General features: G+C 38.4%; 1 protein-coding gene across 2 annotated transcripts; it reads left to right on the top strand.

Moving 5' to 3' along the window:
* The first annotated feature begins 2,887 nt into the window (after positions 1-2,887).
* Positions 2,888-14,572, top strand: POLR1F (RNA polymerase I subunit F). 2 transcript variants are annotated; one of them, XM_070615862.1, is made up of 5 exons: positions 3,741-4,047; positions 5,858-6,021; positions 9,189-9,330; positions 12,330-12,538; positions 13,818-14,572. In XM_070615862.1, exons 2-5 carry the CDS (start codon positions 5,927-5,929, stop codon positions 14,221-14,223), a joined length of 852 nt encoding a protein of 283 aa, XP_070471963.1. In that variant the 5' UTR covers positions 3,741-4,047; positions 5,858-5,926; the 3' UTR covers positions 14,224-14,572. The 2 variants fall into 2 exon arrangements, with proteins under 2 accessions (XP_008519904.2, XP_070471963.1); XM_008521682.2 differs by lacking the exon at positions 5,858-6,021 and having other exon boundaries at positions 2,888-4,047.
* Positions 14,573-16,944: the final 2,372 nt, after the last annotated feature.

The following is a 16,944-nucleotide window of genomic DNA, read 5'->3' as shown; positions in this document are numbered from 1 at the left end:
GTTAACAATACTGATAGGATTTCCACCATCATGGGTGTGATATTTTTTGATCTTCCCTAGAATCTAGTTTCCACATCTGTAAATATATATGATAATTATAATAAGTGCATAAAGATTCTGGTCGGTGATTTGTATAAAGCACTTACCACAGTGCCTGGTAGGTTTGTAATAAAGCTTAGCTATGATGATCTTAGTTGTTGTTGTGATATTGATGAAATCATCATTCATTCTACCAATTTGATAAAAATCAACCCATAAGGGCGATGAACTCTTCCTGTCAGTACTATTATTACTCTTTGTCCAGGGTGGGCATTTTTAGGGACTTTCAATGCACATCTAGTATATGATAGAAGTAGCCCCTGGTCCTCTCTTAGGCAAAAGACAAAATACTTGAGATGAGAACAATTTCATGCATTGGATTGCCATTGTGTAAGTTCCTGAGTCTAGGCAAGAGGTCACATGTATTTCCCTCTTTGTCTCAGAAACCTGCACAGCTGCCAGGAAAGGAAGACCACTCTAGCCTGTTGAAAGATGAGACACATGGAGCCACATCTGATTGCAGATACAGGAGTGAGTACAGCTGAGCCCAGCCCAAATTTGTACTGACAGAATTATGAGCTAAATTAATGGTTGTTATTTAAAGCCACTAAATTTGGGGATCGTTTGTTACACAGCAAAAGCCAACTGATGCAATGGTGTTTTTACCTGGAATGCCTTTTACATGAAACTCTTTTATGTAAACCTTTTCACACAAACTTCCTAATTCCGTTTTTTTAATTAAAATCTATTCCAATAATATCAGCTTTCTTAAAAAAGAAAGAAATTTGCCTAATGTCACACATCTAGTAAGTGGTAGAGTCAGGATTCAGACTCAAACAATGTGACTTTAGCAACCCGGCTCTTCACCTTGTACTATATTAAACCACCTAAAAATAGCGGATTTCTGTTAACAACCAAAATCTCCAACAATAGTGATCCTTTTGTTGATTTTCTGACTTTTTTTAGCATAAAATAGTTTACACTCATTACAATAACACATGAAAATTTGCACAACTAAAAAAATACCATAAACCCACCCTCAAGAGATAACTAATACTCGCATATGGTATTTATACATCTAGATTCTCTTCTAATCATAAAAGTGTACATATTTCCTATAAAAATCGGAGCATACAGCACAAATTACTTTGTAATTTATTTCAGCAAACCACCAATTATTGCATGGTTACATTGCTCCAGTGATACTCTGATTGTGAGGAATAGAAACACAGTAACAGAACACAGTGTATGTGCATGCATGTTGGCAAGAGAGAGGACAAGGGTCAAAAAAAAAAGAGAGTTGTGGGAACACTTTTCTCTCTTCCTTGGGGGTCAGTGGACATGGGGTCAAAGTCATTTCTAACCTTCTCTCTTCTCCTTGTAGAAAGGGGATTTTCTTAGTACCTACTTGCCTTTGGCTTGACAAGGACTTTTCACGAGACAGAGGCCACCACTGCCTGACTTTGTGGCACTTTGACCAAATTTTTAGAGAAAAAGACAATGGTGCAGTCCAGTTATAGGTCCTGATCAAATGAGCTTTGTGTATGCGTGTGGGATGGGAGACAGGTGGGAAGGATCTCATTGTACTTCTATTTTCTTCTTCCCTGGGTGGTGGGAGGAACAGGTTAATTTGGTACAGTAATTGCACAATGGTGAACACTTACAAGGAGGCTGAATCACCTTGTCACTCTTTCAAATCACACAGAGTGTGGAGAGAGGCTAACAATCAAGCCAGAACTTAGGAAACTAAAAGGTAGAAAATACTTTGCAAATCAAACAAGCAAATCTCTAAATTGCTTATGAACACAAAAAGGATGACAAAACCACTCCATATTTAAAATTTGTGGAAAATCATAACTGGGGTACCTGAATTCAGGTGAAGTTTTGTTTTGACTGATTTGTCCTCATGTCCAGCTTGTTTTACTAAATTGCTTTCTGACAAATTGTTTTTATTGAAATCATTTGCAGACAATCTCGATGCATCTTGACTGCAAGGAGAGGTTTTGATTGTTTTATTGCACAGATCTGTTGCAGGACTGTGCAATAACATCAAGGTAAGGCTGTTACATTTCCCGTGTATGGAATTTAATATGTTTATCATTGGACTTTGGGAGCAGTTTCATCCCATTATCCTCTCATGCTGAATTTGAAGTCAATTAATGAATACTAAAGAAAATGCTTTTTATTTATTTTATTTCAACCTCCTATCATCTCTGTAGTAGGCAGGGCAAGTATTATTTTACAAGTGGGAAAACAGGTTGAGAGAGGTTACAGGCTTTTTGCAGGTACCAAGTGAAGGCAGGAGTGTTTGTACTCACGCCACCACGTGCTGTACGTTTCTCTTGTCACTTACGCAGTGCAGTCCATGTTATATGTTTATCTTTAGATCCTATTTCCTCACATAGACCGTGAGCTCTTTATTACCTGTTATTTCATTCATTCATTCAAGATGCATTGGGTTTTTTTTTTTTTTTTTTTTTTTTGGAGCCATTTGGAGGTTGCACTGCTGAATGAGGCAGATATCGTGGTCCCTGCCTTACTGAGCTTGAAGTCTAGTCTAGGAACCCACAAACAAATAGGCAAGTAACATAAAATTAACATAAAAACAAGCTCTTGATGGTGGTAATTTACAAAGATGGACAACTACCTAACCCTTATGGGGGCAGAGGGGCAGCGCGGTAGTAAACTCTGCCCAGGAAGATAATGTAAAATCTGAGCTAAAATTTGACCCATAAGTAGAATTTTCTCATATAAGAGAAGCTACCGTATTCCCAAGTAGAAGGAACAGCAAAAGACTGAAGAGGAAGAGCGCGAGCTGAAAGTGGATCAATGAGCATGCGTCGTGGCTAGCAGATTCTTAAAGTGGGGAGTGCCCTCAGTGAAGCTGCTGGGGGAGGATCCTAAAATGGCCTTGTAATTTAAGAGCCATTTTGTATTAGAGTTTGAATTGTCCTGAGTAAAATGGGACGCCTATGTGAATCTTTAAACTGCGCAAGTCTTGGTCATATTTGTGTTTCAGAGAAGATCTGACTGCTCCTCAGCGTCCTCATGACCTGGCTTCCAGCGGCAATTTCTGCAGTTTTGGAAGTGAGGAAGGAGAGAAGTGTCCGAAGAGAGCGATGTTTCGGCTTTGGGCCCCACAGGCTTTGGGGCTGATTTGGTGTTTAGGGGTACAAGAGAGGTCCCGAGGATGACAGCTAGACTGCCATTTGTAAAGCGGTGGTACGATTTCCTGAATTAGTCATTACGGAATGAGAAGAGGAGCAGTACCAGAGAGACAGGAGGGGTTCGTTTTCAGACTTGAGGCATCCGGGCTGCTTTTCAGGATTGGATTCCCTGCAGAAAATATATTCCATAAATATTTTTTAACTTCTTATTGTGTTATCCAAGCTTGTAAAGTCTAGGAAACCACATTACTACTGGAAGTGATCAAAGTGTGATCCTCTATTAAATCTACAGACTAAATCCTATCAGGACATTTACGAAAATACAGGCTTGCCCGCTCTTAAGAGACAGGTGATGGTTGGCCTTCGAGCATGCTCAGTACGTGACCAAAGGCTCCGAGCTCCTGAAGTCGGCCAAGTGCGAAAAAAAGCGGTTGCCCGCTGCTGGTCAGAACTGGGTAGTGCAGCTCAAGGAGAGAAATTTCCTAGGGGCGTGGTAGCTGGTGAATGACGTAGAAACCGGGCGTCCGGAGAGATAGGTGGTTATGAGTGCGTCAGTGGCGCGCGCCGTGGGAAACCTGACAAGCCGCATGGCTGCCGGTTGTTCACAGGCTCCACGGCCGAATGCGGCCTCTGAGGGGCCGGTGGTGGGCCCCGCCGGCGTCCTGCCTTGCCTAGAGCTGCCGACCTACGCTGCCGCGTGTGCGCTTTTGAATAGCCGCTACTCCTGCCTGGTGGCGGGGCCGCACCGAAGGCACATCGCATTGTCACCGCGCTACCTTAACAGGAAACGCACCGGTATCCGAGAACAGCTCGACGCGGAGCTCCTGCGCTATTCCGAGAGGTATCAGCCTCTTAGCCTTTTGTTTTGCCGAGCGGACAACGCCAGAAGTAGCCTGCCGTCCATTCTTTTGGTCATGGGAGGGGACAGCGAGTGGACCCGCTGATGGCGCAGCAGAAAGGGGGCGATAGGGAAAAGTCGCACTGGCCACCGCGAGCTTAGCCCCGAGGCGTTATGGAGTCGCGATGCTCCCCGAAAGGCCACTACTTCCCTGGTCAAGATCTGTATAGGGACCCTTTCGTAGGCAAGAAAGAAAACTTAAAGGTGGCATGAATTGTGTCGGCGGACGGAGTGCGGAAGCTTGCTCCCGAACCGGGGTGTAGGGGTAGGAATAGACCAGGGGTCTGGAGACTTAGTAGGACCAGTTTCTCATTAGATGATGAAAGTTTGGAATGCAGTACTTCAGTAGATTCTCTCTCATTCTGTAGAAAATTGCGCATGAAGCCTTAGTGCAATCGTTTATTTGTAAACCATAAAGGGCAGTTTTTGTTGTTTGTTTGGGCCCTGGTACTTTCCCTGGGTTCTCTTTTCTTGGATCTAATCAGGAATGAGAGAAATACAGTTAGTTTTCTTTTTAAGAGCAGTTTGTTTAGTCTAACTGGCCTGCCTATTGCTCTTGAGGGTGAAGAAAACCTGGTGCATTTAAACGAAGATATTCAAAAGTAACTTAAACTCTCAGAATTACAAGGGTGGAGGAGCAGGGGCCGATGCACCTTAATACTCCTCCAGATTACTTTAGCTCAAAGGTAAGGCTTCCAGAACTAGGGTGAGTGGAGTCCCTAGGGATTTGTTATTTCCCTTAAGAAATTTCATGACTCCCCCCCCCCCCCCCGAAAATTGCAGAAATTTCCTGTCAGTTTTTTTGGGCAAAGTATCCAAAGCTTTGACCGCTTTCTCAAGTGATTCTAAACCCTAGACAGGTTAAGAATTAAGCAAATCTGGAGTATACAGCTTCCTCCAAGCACCAACACACAGTTGTTATTTTGTATACCAGGGATTTGGGATATAAAAACAAAGAAAAAACAAGATCCCTGTTTCGAGGAACGTTAAGCTCTAGTAGAGATAAATCAGTGTAAGCTAAATAAATCCAATGAAGTGTTAAAATTTGACAAATCTAAAGTAAGTTATAGTATGAGAAGCAGTGTTGAATGGAATCCTAGGCCTTTTGAGAACAACTTGAGAGGAGAAGGGTTCTTTGAGATGGTAGCATTTCAGGCAAAAAGAGTGGCATAAACAAGTGGATGGTAGATGTGAAATAGAATGCTTTGACCAGAGAAGTGGAAGTACTGTGTAACTGGAGTAAGGTTTATGTCAAGGGAAAGATGTTGGGTGCAGGTGGAGAGGAGGGCAGTGGGTCAAAGATGGGGTAGGGGACAACTGAGAGAAGATAGCCATTTTGCTCTTCCCTCGCTACCTGTGCCAGTTTTTTGTTTGTGTGTTTTTGGCTTAAGCAGGGTTAGCACTTCATCCTCTCAATACCCTCCAACTGTGAAACTGGCATACTCTTAAGAGAGTAGTATATGTCCCTGATCTCTGAGACATAATCAGATTTGCAGTTTAAGAACCAGCACTTGGTAGCATTAGATAATGGTTTAAGGAGGGTGAGACAGTAGACACAGAGACCAGTTAAGAGAAATTTTCCAAGAGAAAGTAATTGGAAAGTTGGAAGTAATTTTCCAAGAGAAAAGTGACTAGAGAGGATGGATTTGAAAGATTTAAGGATACACAAGGTGGTCATAAAATCTGAAAACATAGGCAACTGTTTGCTTTATTTTACTACTTTCTTTAACCAATTAAAACCTCCACTTGACAGCTAAGGGAAAGTCGCCCGAAGTGGCTCCAATAGGAACCCGTTACACCAGAGAGATGAGGAACTGATTGAATGATAATTTCTATAACTGAATTGGACACTGTGGCCGTGTGGAGCAGGTTGCATTCTGGACAGCTCTGGACTCCCCAACCCCTATTACTTGTGAGGTGTGCTAAAGACTCTCGTTTATTCAGTGCAAATCAGGCACCACACATTGAACTATGCATTACTAATGAGGGACAAAACATTGAACGTAAAGAATTGTAATATTAATTAAACCATTTATCATGTATAGTTGTTCATGTTTCCAGACTTTGGGGCCGTCCTGTAGAATCAGGAGGACTGGCTTCTCTTTATTTAAGAAATGAGGAGAAGAGAGGTATTGAGAATGGCTCTCATTAGTCTAAGTTGTCTCAGCATATCCCCTATTTGACAGACTGTGCACCTTTGTTCCCCCAGTGACAGAATTTTTTAAAAGAGATCCCATTTCGGGCCAGCCCTGTGGCCCAGTGGTTAAATTTGCACATTCTGCTTCGGCGGCCCGGGGTTTCACCGATTCGGATCTTGGGTGCAGACCTAGTACCACTCATCAAGCCATGCTGAGGCAGTGTCCCACATAGTAGAACTAGAAAGGCCTGCAACTAGATCATACAACTATGTACTGGGGGACTTTGGGGAGAAGGGGAAAAAAAGATTGGCAACAGATGTTAGCTCAGGGCCAATCTTTAAAAAAAAAAAAAACAATCATTCTAAAAAAAACAGAGATCCCTTTTTTAAAATTTTTTTAATTGCAGTAACATTCAGTTATAACAAATATATAGCTTTCAGATGTACATCGTAATATATTTTGAATTCTGTGTAGATTACATCATGTTCACCATCCAAAAACTGATTATAGTCCATCCCCTCACACGTGAGCCTAATCACCCCTTTTGCCCTCCCCCGCCTTCCCCTGTGGTAACCACCAATCCAATCTTCATTGCTATGTGTGTATTTGTCCTTGTTTTTATCTTTTACTGATGAGTGAGATCACAAAGTATTTGACTTAGAGATCCCATTTTGATTTTGGAAAATCTGCTTAGAGAAAGTAAGTAGTTTTCTAAAATCACATTATAACTTCTAAGATGTACCTTTGAGAGGCCATTAAGGAAAAAAAAACTTATCCCTCTTGTATATGACAGCTCTTGAGTTGAAAGTGGCAAATATGTTCCCTCCCAGTAGTTCCAGAGAAGTCTTAAGTGTGCAATCTAAGCATCTCTTAAACTTGATTTAATTGTTCTCTGAAGATCTCAAGTGAGGCTACCACCCTGCTCTGAAACCTACTTAGGATGGTTTCAGAAAAACACAAGTGAAAGAGGAAAAGATATGTAGTGTTGAGGTGTCTGTCTTTGTATATCTGATGACTTTTAGTAAGTTTCATACTTTGAGTTGCTTTCCCAAAGTTTTGATGGATTTACACCAATCCTTTTGCACTTAGGCTCTATGGTCTCATTCCCTAGTCAGTAGTTCTGAACTTCTGAACCCCCAGAACCCAATACCTCCCTCTTATGAGAAATATTTAGCAGTACTACCTTTACTATCATGAAAACACTCTTTACTGTGCTGAAATGAAACTTAGTATAAGCTACCTACACAATTGCAAAATAAGAAATCTATATAGTGCTCTAATACCATACAGTAAAATATTTCAATATGATGATGCTCAAGTATGACTACCTGGGAAGACTGAAGTAGTTAGATGCCTCCCGTACCTATACCTAGAACCATTGCAAGTGTCAGTCCCCAGTGTGGATTGATGCAAGGGTTTTGAGTTGACAACAGATAACACACACAGTATCTCCATTGGTGAAATGCTTTTCTGAAATAATGAGTAATTCTTGGTAAAGTTCTACACAGAACAATCTACCCTTGCATTTAGGTATTAGCTACATTCCTGGAAATTTGTAAAACTGTGCAAAGATGACATTATATTGATTTTTTTTTAAGTTAGATTCTATGCCCAGCTTTTTATAAATAGGTTTGTCCCCTCATTCAAAAGTCAGGTAAGACCAGGGATATTTGTTCATTGTACAGGACTGTCCTGTACATGACAGAATGTCTCCCATCCTTGGCCTTTGCCAGTGATTGTGACAACCATGATTAGTACCACAGATTCCAAAGTTCCTCGTAGGGGACAACAAATTTCCCCCCACTTGAGATTCTAATTGTTGATTAGGAGAAACAAATTCTTCATTTTATTTTTCTATCTAATATGGTAATTACCTTTTTCCCCCTTCCTTCTTGTTCACTAACTCTGTGTTTTCTGTGCCCCTAGTATTTTCTTAGTGATGGTATAGTTACTGCTTAGGAAAGCCACAAGCAGAAATTAACAAAGTAAAAGAGTACTTTCTGGACTAAGTCTCTGAATTTCTGGTTTTCCTAATTTGGTACTTATTAAAGTTCCTTTCCAGTGGCTCCTAGCTGTTTTACTTAACAACTCTTAGGAGTAAATTCTTTCTCTTATTCTTTGTGAATCATTCTAGAAATTTAATTGAGTTCAACAAAAATGTTTTCTGCTCCCCAGGCCCTTAGAGTTGTGTGTGGAATCCACACATGTATACCAATAGATTCAATAAAATGAGGTTAAGAACAGTGATCACAGTGTGCATGAAGTGCTGTAGGAGTAGAGGAGGAGTGATTTCAGCCTTTCCTGGGGGAGTCAGGGAAGTTTCCTGGAACAAGTAGGGGGTGTGGTAGTGAAGCCACCTGGTCTGCCTCCTTAGTAGTTGTAATTCCTTAAGAGGTTGGAAATGACATTTTGAAATAGTTGTTGCCCGCTAATTTTGACTGTGAAACATGTAAACTAATCTAAAGCGTTAGAGTCAGTGCTCAATAACTGGTATAGTTGTATTTCTTAACATTTTCATTGACTAGCAACAGTTGTAGCTTGAGGATTTTTCTCCACTAAGTCATTGGCTTTAATATTCACGGGCTTCAGCTTCTCTTGCTGTATACCATCTAGTACAGAAACTCGGTAATGGTGGCTAATACCAAAATTGCCTTGATTCACTTATACAGAAATACACAGACATTTTTCTTGCCAACTCCTATTTTTTCTCTCATTCTAGCATGACTAGAATTCAAATGAGTAGCAAATAGGGAAGAAGGTCAACTTTATTGCTCCTGCATAATAGGACATTTTGTCTCTGGGTACCTATCCTGAATAATCATTTTTAGTTTAGCCAATATTGGAACTCTTTGGTGAAATTGTACTACTGAAGTTGTTACAGGCTAATCATATGCTGTTGTGTTTTTTCTTTGGGTTTTTTGTTGTTGTTTTTTTTTTTTTTTACAGCCTTTTAGGTGTCCCCATTGCATATGATAACATCAAAGTGGTGGGTGAACTGGGAGATATTTATGATGATCAAGGCCACATTCATCTTAACATTGAAGCAGATTTTGTTATTTTCTGCCCTGAACCGGGGCAAAAGCTTATGGTATGTATGTCTTTTTTTCTAGCTTTCTTTGTGTAGTTATATAATTGTGTAATTCAGAAAATTTTAAGAGACTGTATACCTTGGGACTCAAATAGATTGCTATTGTGGGTAATTAAAAATTATTATTGTTATTATTTTTGCTGAGGAAGATTCGCCCTGAGCTAACATCCGTCACCAGTCTTCCTCCCTTTGCCTGAAGAAGATTCACCCTGAGCTAACATCTGTGCCAGTCTGCCTCTATTTTGTGTGTGGGTCGCCACCACAACTTGGCCACTGATGAGTGGTGTAGGTCCACACCTGGGAACCAAACCTGGGCCACTGAAGCGTAGTGTCTGAACTTAACTGCTAGGCAGCCAGGCCACCCCCTAAAAATAATTTTAAAAGAGAAATTATTTTCCATCAGTTTAACCTAGATAAGTTTTTAAACTGCATCCTCCTCTCCATGCATGTACAGAGTATGTGTCCCATCTAATTTTTCTTTTCTTAGTATAGCACCAGAATCGTCTTACGGGGTAAAAGATCAATTTTTGTAATTTCTCAATTATACACAAATAAAGGGGTTTTTTTATAAAGGATTCAAACAGTATAGCAGTATATAAAACAGGAGTTGCAAATTCAAATGGTTGTGGGACCAGGCAGATAAAGAAAATGAATGAAGCTTGGGCATCAGGGAACCCATATTATACCATGGGAATGAAGGCCCTGCGGGGAAGGTCTTTCAGTTGAAAAGAAGCTAGAAATACAGAAGCTGATGTGAAGGCCACTGAAATGTATCCCTTTATCTTCTTCACTTCCTCCTCTCTTCTGCCAGATGTTCTATGTGTATATATGTTTATATGTGCATATATATTTATATATTTATATTATGTGTGTATATATAGTTTTTCTTTAAAAAAGAAAAATTTTTATAGGAATTGCTTAATCTAAAAGATAAGAACTGTTAACTAACCGTTGATACTGTTAATAAATCTGTAGGTTAGATTTCACTATAACAAAATCTACAAGACTTTTAAAAATTTTTTTAATTTTTCAGTGTCACTTAAACAGGTAGAAATAGTATCCTTGGCCTGTCAAACTGGGATCCTACAACCAGCCTCCATAATCTTAAGGTTGGCAGTAGATTTGTACTTAAAAATTCCCATATTTAACTGTCATGTGCTTTGGATAAATTATCATAAATGTAAACATGTACATGGAAATAACATTCAAATTTTACAGAAAGCATGAAAGGAAAAGTAAAATTATCCCTTTTACTCTATCCCCTACAACAAAATGCAGTCCTCAAATATATTTGACCCTTTAGTTTATTCCAATTTTTATTTATTTTTAGTAATAGGGCATGATTTACATGCATTGAAGTGTGTAAGATATAATTTATGTACAGTAAAATGCACAGATCATAGTCTGCGGTTCAGTGACTTTTGACAAGTACATGTTACCATTCTGTCTCCTTAGAAATGAGCCTCATGCCCTTGCCTGGTCACTTCTGTCTATCCGAGGTGCAACCACTGTTCTGATTTCCTTTATCATAAATTAGGTTTGCTTGTTCTGTACTTGTATATTAATGGAATTTTTCATTATGCACTGTTGTAAAATTTGGCCTCTTTTGTTCAACATGTTTTTTGTTTTTGGTGAGGAAGATTGGCCCCTGAGCTAACATTCATTTATTGCCAATCTTCCTCCTTTTTTTTTTCTCCTCAAACCCCCAGTACCTAGTTGTATATCCTAGTTGTAGGTCATTCTGGTTCTTCTATGTGGGATGCTGCCACAGCATGACCGTACGTGCAGTGTCTAGGTCCGTGCCCAAGATCCAAGCCGGTGAACCTCAGGCTGCCACAGTCTTTTAATGTTACTGATAGGCATATAGTAGTTTCTCATTATGGTTTTAATTTGCATTTCCCTCATGAACTCTTTTTCATGTGTTTCAATAATAAGGGCCTGTTAAAGTACTTTGCTCATTTTTAGTTGGCTTTTTGTATTGTTATTATTGAGGTGTAGTACTTTTTGTAGTCTTAATACAAATCCTTTTCAGATAAATGTACTGTGAATATTTCCTCTCAGTCTATGACGTGTCTCTTAACTTTTAATGTTATCATTTGATAAACAAGCTTTTAATTTTGATGAGATCCAATTTATTGTACACTTTTATGGTTATTGCTTTCTGGATCCTATCTAAGAAACTTGCTTCCCTCTAGGTTGTGAAGATATTCTTCTTTAAGCTTCTAGAGTTTTTGTAGTTTTTGCTTTTCCATTTAGGTCTGTGATAAATCTTTAATTTTTTGTGTGTAGTGTGAGGTAGGCCCTGGAGAACCATTTTTTTGTCCATATAGCTATTCACTTGTTCCGGACCCATATGTTGAAAAGACTTTTCTTTCCAGTGAATATTTTTTTAATTGATAAAACTTAATTTTTACAGCAGTGTTAGCTTTATAGCAAAATCAAGTGGAAAGTAGTGTTCTCATATGCCTTTCCTCACTTTCCCCCAACATACACACAAACACACTGTTCTCTTGTTACTGACATCATCTTGCGTTAGTGTGGTACATTTGTTACAATTATTGAGCCAATATCAATACATTGTTACTAAATAAAGTCTGTAGTTTATATTAGAGTGGACTCTTTGTGTTGTACCTTCTGTGGGTTTTGACAAATGTATAATGACGTGTATCCACTATTACATTCTCCTATAGAATAATCGGTCACTGCCCTAAAAATCCTCTGCGTGCCACCTATTCATCCCTCCTTCCCCTTAAAACCCCAGCAACCACTGATCTTTGTACTCTCCCCATAGTTTTGTGTTTTCCAGAAGGTCATATAAAACGATGTTTTAGTATAACATGGTAAGTTTTAATTGAGGTAAACTTTTTTCCATATCAAATTATACTGTTATTTTTAAGTTTTCTCTTTGAAGATTGGTTTGAAGCTCCTAAAGTGTGATCCACTTTTTATGCGTTGCATCTCTTCCTTATGTTATTCTCTTTTTTCCTTCTTCTTCCCAGGGTACAGTTAATAAAGTGTCTTCCAGCCACATTGGCTGTTTAGTACATGGGTGTTTCAACGCCTCCATCCCTAAACCTGAGCAGATGCCATCTGAGCAGTGGCAGACTCTGGAGATTAATGTGGGTGATGAACTAGAATTTGAAGTATTTCGTTTAGACTCAGATGCTGCTGGAGTATTCTGCATTCGGGGAAAACTAAATATCAGTAGGTCAGTTCCTAATCACTTTATTATCATTTTCATACTTAATCAGTTCTATTTAATTCTGAATTTAGAGAACATAAGCCCCTCTTTTTAAAAATTAATTTTTTTATTAGAATATTTATGCTTTCAAACCATAAAGTCAGTGTAAATAGGAATCTTAAGTGCTATGACAATATATTAAATATTCTAAAGCTCTGTGTCTAGCTAACCCGTGTGTGTTTTAATAACTCAATTTTGCCGACTATTTTCTAGTTTGTTAAGTTTTTAAAAAATTGATCCCTGAGGTTGAAACTACTAAAAGCTTAATCATATTGTATAACTATTAGTCTGCTTTTATTTTTATGCAGTTGAAACAAAAATAATTTGATTATTATCAGTTTGCCAGGTAGATAATTTCTATATTTTTCTGTATTGAAATTCTTATGAGAATTACTCTGATCTTGAGCTTGGTTCCACAGGAGCCAGGTTTAATGGGGAGAAGGAAAAAAACTTGGAATACTGCTGGTGTTAACAGTTTTTTCTAGATTCTGCCTTGATAAGTAACAAGAGTATGGGTTAATGTTCTAGAGCAGATAATAGAACTTTCTGTGATGATAGAAATGTGCTGTATTTGTGCAATACAGTAGCTTCACCATTCAGCACTTCAAATGTGACTAGCGCAATTTGAGGAACAGAATTTTGAAAGTTATCTCATTGAAATTCTTTAAATTTAAATAGTTATACGTGGCTAGGACTGTGTAGTTCTAGAGAGAGGGTTACTTCATTGATCTTTGTTTTTATTTTCGTGATATAAAATAATTCACAATTGTGAAGTAATACTGGTCAGCGTAGGCTAAGAATAGCAATGAACTATTATTTGAAACAAGGATTGAGAGTAGGTGGGAAACTCCATTACTTTAATCGATACCAGAAGTATATTTTCTCTCTATCAAGTGTCAGTGGTATGGCTAATAAGCCTGGATACTGTGATCTTTAATGTTGAGTACCCAAATTTTTCTTAAACCAAAATTTAGAAGCCATGTTTTCATAAAATTTTCATGTCATTTTTATGTGTAAAAACAGTTTGGGAGAAGTACTTTGGAAACAAAAATTTTAACATTTCCAAGACATTTTGGTGGAGTGAGGGATAATAGGATAGAGTATTTGAAGTTTATGCCATAGTTATGTATCTTGTACTACTGCCATTATTTAGAAAAATCTTAGCATGTTGACATATTTTTCGTCTCATTTTATTCTTTTATTTTTGCTTATTGCTCTGTAAAATTTTTAAACTGTTAATCTATAGTTTACAAACCAAGTGCTCTGCAGTTTCTGAAGAAGTAACAGAAACGGGCACGGAAGAAGCTGTTGAAAAACCTCCAAAGAAGAAAAAGAAAAAGAAGAAAGACCCAGAGCCATATGAGGTGGAAGGTGGTAGCACAGAGTTAGCAGATTTTGCAGATGGCACCGTGACAGACAAGACAGACCTGCAGATTAATAATGTGAATGGCCTCTGGGAAGAAGAGCCGAAGAAGAAGAAAAAGAAGAAAAAGCACCAGGAAGTTCAGGACCAGGACCCTGTTTTCCAAGGCAGTGACTCCAGTGGTTACCAGAGTGACCATAAAAAGAAAAAGAAGAAAAGAAAGCACAGTGAGGAGATTGAACTTACCCCACTTTTGGAACACTCACCTAAAAAGAGAAGGAAGAAGTAATTTTCTTTAGTGTGTTTTTAAATGATTGATTTATATACAATAGATGAATAAATGTTTGAATGATGTGAAATGCTTGTGTATTTCCATAGTTTGCAAAGCAGGAAACATTTGCTTAGGAATTGAGTTTTTGGTGCTAAAATTACAAACTGATAATTAGGGAAATACCAATATTGTTAAAGTGCCATTTTATTGTACAGAGAATAAAAAGGTAAGAGCTGCTCTCACTCTCAACTCTTGCATTCTTGCAGTTTTTACATTCTAAAAAAATTATTTCTACAATGTCAGGACCAACAAAAGGACTTTATAATACAGTATTGTTCATATCATTAAAGAATGAGTTTGAGCTTGAGTTTTTGGTTTGTTGTGTTTTTTATAATAGATTTTATCTTTAGTCATGATAGTACATGCCGTTTTACTTCGCTTTTTTAAAAATTCAAAGCATTTACCAGTTTTAGATTTTCCTTTATCATGGCTACCGTCGTATTGCTGTCATTCGACTTAGAATGTTTTGCCAAAGAGCTTCTGAAGTCTCCAGAGCTCTTGAGAACCCTGCCACTGCTCTGTGGTAGGAAGCAGTATTCAGTATTCTTTCTTCCAGGTGCATATGTGGTGGTGTTTTCTTATTTCTTTAAGTCTAAGAGGTTGATGGAGAGGGCTGCTCTCTTGTACTTGTTCATTTGTGCCTCAGCCATTCTGCTTTTCTTGTGTGTTGGAGAAAGAGTCTGATGAGGACAGGATAATGTGATTACTTTTCAATAATTGGATTAGGCCACTAGAAGTTGTTCTGAAGAGAAAACAGCTGTTCACTGCTTTCAGTGAGAAAATGTGGACTGTGTCTTAACTAATTGAAAAACACTGAGTAATTAAATGACAAACTGGTTTGAGCTGATAATCACATGTCCTATTCATTCATTTCACATGTATTTGACCATCTACTATGTCTAACACATTTTACAAAGGTCCAGGGATGTAATGGCAAACAAGTTAGATGTATTTCCTTTGCTCATGGAATGTCATAGGAGAAACAGATACACACAGTATAAGGAAGAAAATCAGTAATTGTGGTAAGTGCTACCAAAAAAAGGAGATTGCCTGCTCACTGTTAGTTGTATTAGCATCTGTAAATGGATGAATGGTTGAATTGAACTCCCCATGTCGGCCATTTTTGTTGCCATATATGTAGTATCAGACATAGACACATTGTTTAATTTTTTATCATGTATAAATTCTGCTAGTGGTATATGTTGATTGAAATCTTTATTTTTTATTTTATTGCAGTAACATTGGATTATAACATTATATAGCTTTCAGATGTACATCGTAATATATTTCGAATTCTGTGTAGATTACATCATGTTCACCACCCAAAAACTAATTATAGTCCATCCCCTCACATGTGAGCCTTATCACCCCTTTTGCCTTCCTCCCTCCCCCTTCCCCTGTGGTAACCACCAGTCCAATCTCTGTTGCTATGTATTTGTTTGTTGTTGTTTTTCTACTTGTGAGTGAGATCATATGGTGTTTGACTTTCTCCCTCTGACTTGCTTCACTTAGCATAATACCCTCAAGGTCCATCCATGTTGTCACAAATGACTGGATTTCATCGTTTCTTATGGCTGAGGAGTAGTCCATTGTGTATGTATACCACGTGTTCTTTATCCATTCATCCCTTGATGGGCACCTAGGTTACATTCGAGTTTTGGCTATTGTGAATAATGCTGCAGTGAACATAGGGGTACATGTATCATTATGTGCCTTTTTTGACAATTTGCCTATTTGTGTGTTGCAAGTTCTTTGGATAAATACCCGGCAGTGGGATAGCTACATTGTATGGTAGATCTATTCTTAATTTTCTGAAGATACTTCATATAGCTTTCCATAGTGGCTGCACCAGTTTGCACTCCCACCAGCAATGTACCCGGGTTCCCTTCTCTCCACATCGTCTCCAACACTTGTTCTTTCCTGTCCTGTATAACCATTCTGACTGGAGTGAGGTGGTACCTCATTGTAGTTTTGATTTGCATTTCCCTGATAGCTAATGATGTTGAGCATCTTTTCATATGCCTGTTGACCACTGCATATCTTCTTTGGAGAAATCTCTGTTCAGATCTTTTGCCCTTTTTCTAATTGGGTTGTTGGTTTTTTATGTTGTTGAGATGATGAGTTCTTTGTATATTTTGGATATTAACCCTTTATCTCATATATGGTTGGCAAAAATCTTCTCCCAATTGTTAAAGGTTGTCTTTTTGTTTTGTTGATGGTTTCCTTTGCTGTGTAGAAGCTTTTTAGTTTGATATAGTCCCATTTGTTCATTTTTTCTTTTGTTTCCCTTGCCCAGTCAGACATGGTACTTAAAAATATGCTGCTCAGACCGATGTCAAAAAGCATACTGCCTATGTTTTCTTCTATAAGTTTCATGGTTTCAGGTCTTACACTCAAGTCTTTAATCCATTCTGAGTTCATTTTTGTGCATGGTGTAAGGTAATGGTCTACTTTCATTCTTTTGCATGTGGCTGTGCAGTTTTCCCAACACCATTTATTGAAGAGACTATCGTTTCTCTATTGTATACTCTTGGCTTCCTTGTTGAATATTATCTGTCTGTAAATGTGTGGGTTTATTTCTGGGCTCTCGATTCTGTTTCATTGATCTGTGTGTCTGTTTTTGAGCCAGTACCACGCTGTTTTGGTTACTATGGCTTTGTAATAGTTTTTGAAATCAGG

The sequence above is a fragment of the Equus przewalskii genome, chromosome 4 (assembly GCF_037783145.1).
Source record: "Equus przewalskii isolate Varuska chromosome 4, EquPr2, whole genome shotgun sequence".
NCBI classification, from domain to species: Eukaryota; Metazoa; Chordata; class Mammalia; order Perissodactyla; family Equidae; genus Equus; species Equus przewalskii.
Note: the sequence above shows the minus strand (reverse complement) of the source record. Positions and strands in the feature narration are given on the sequence as shown.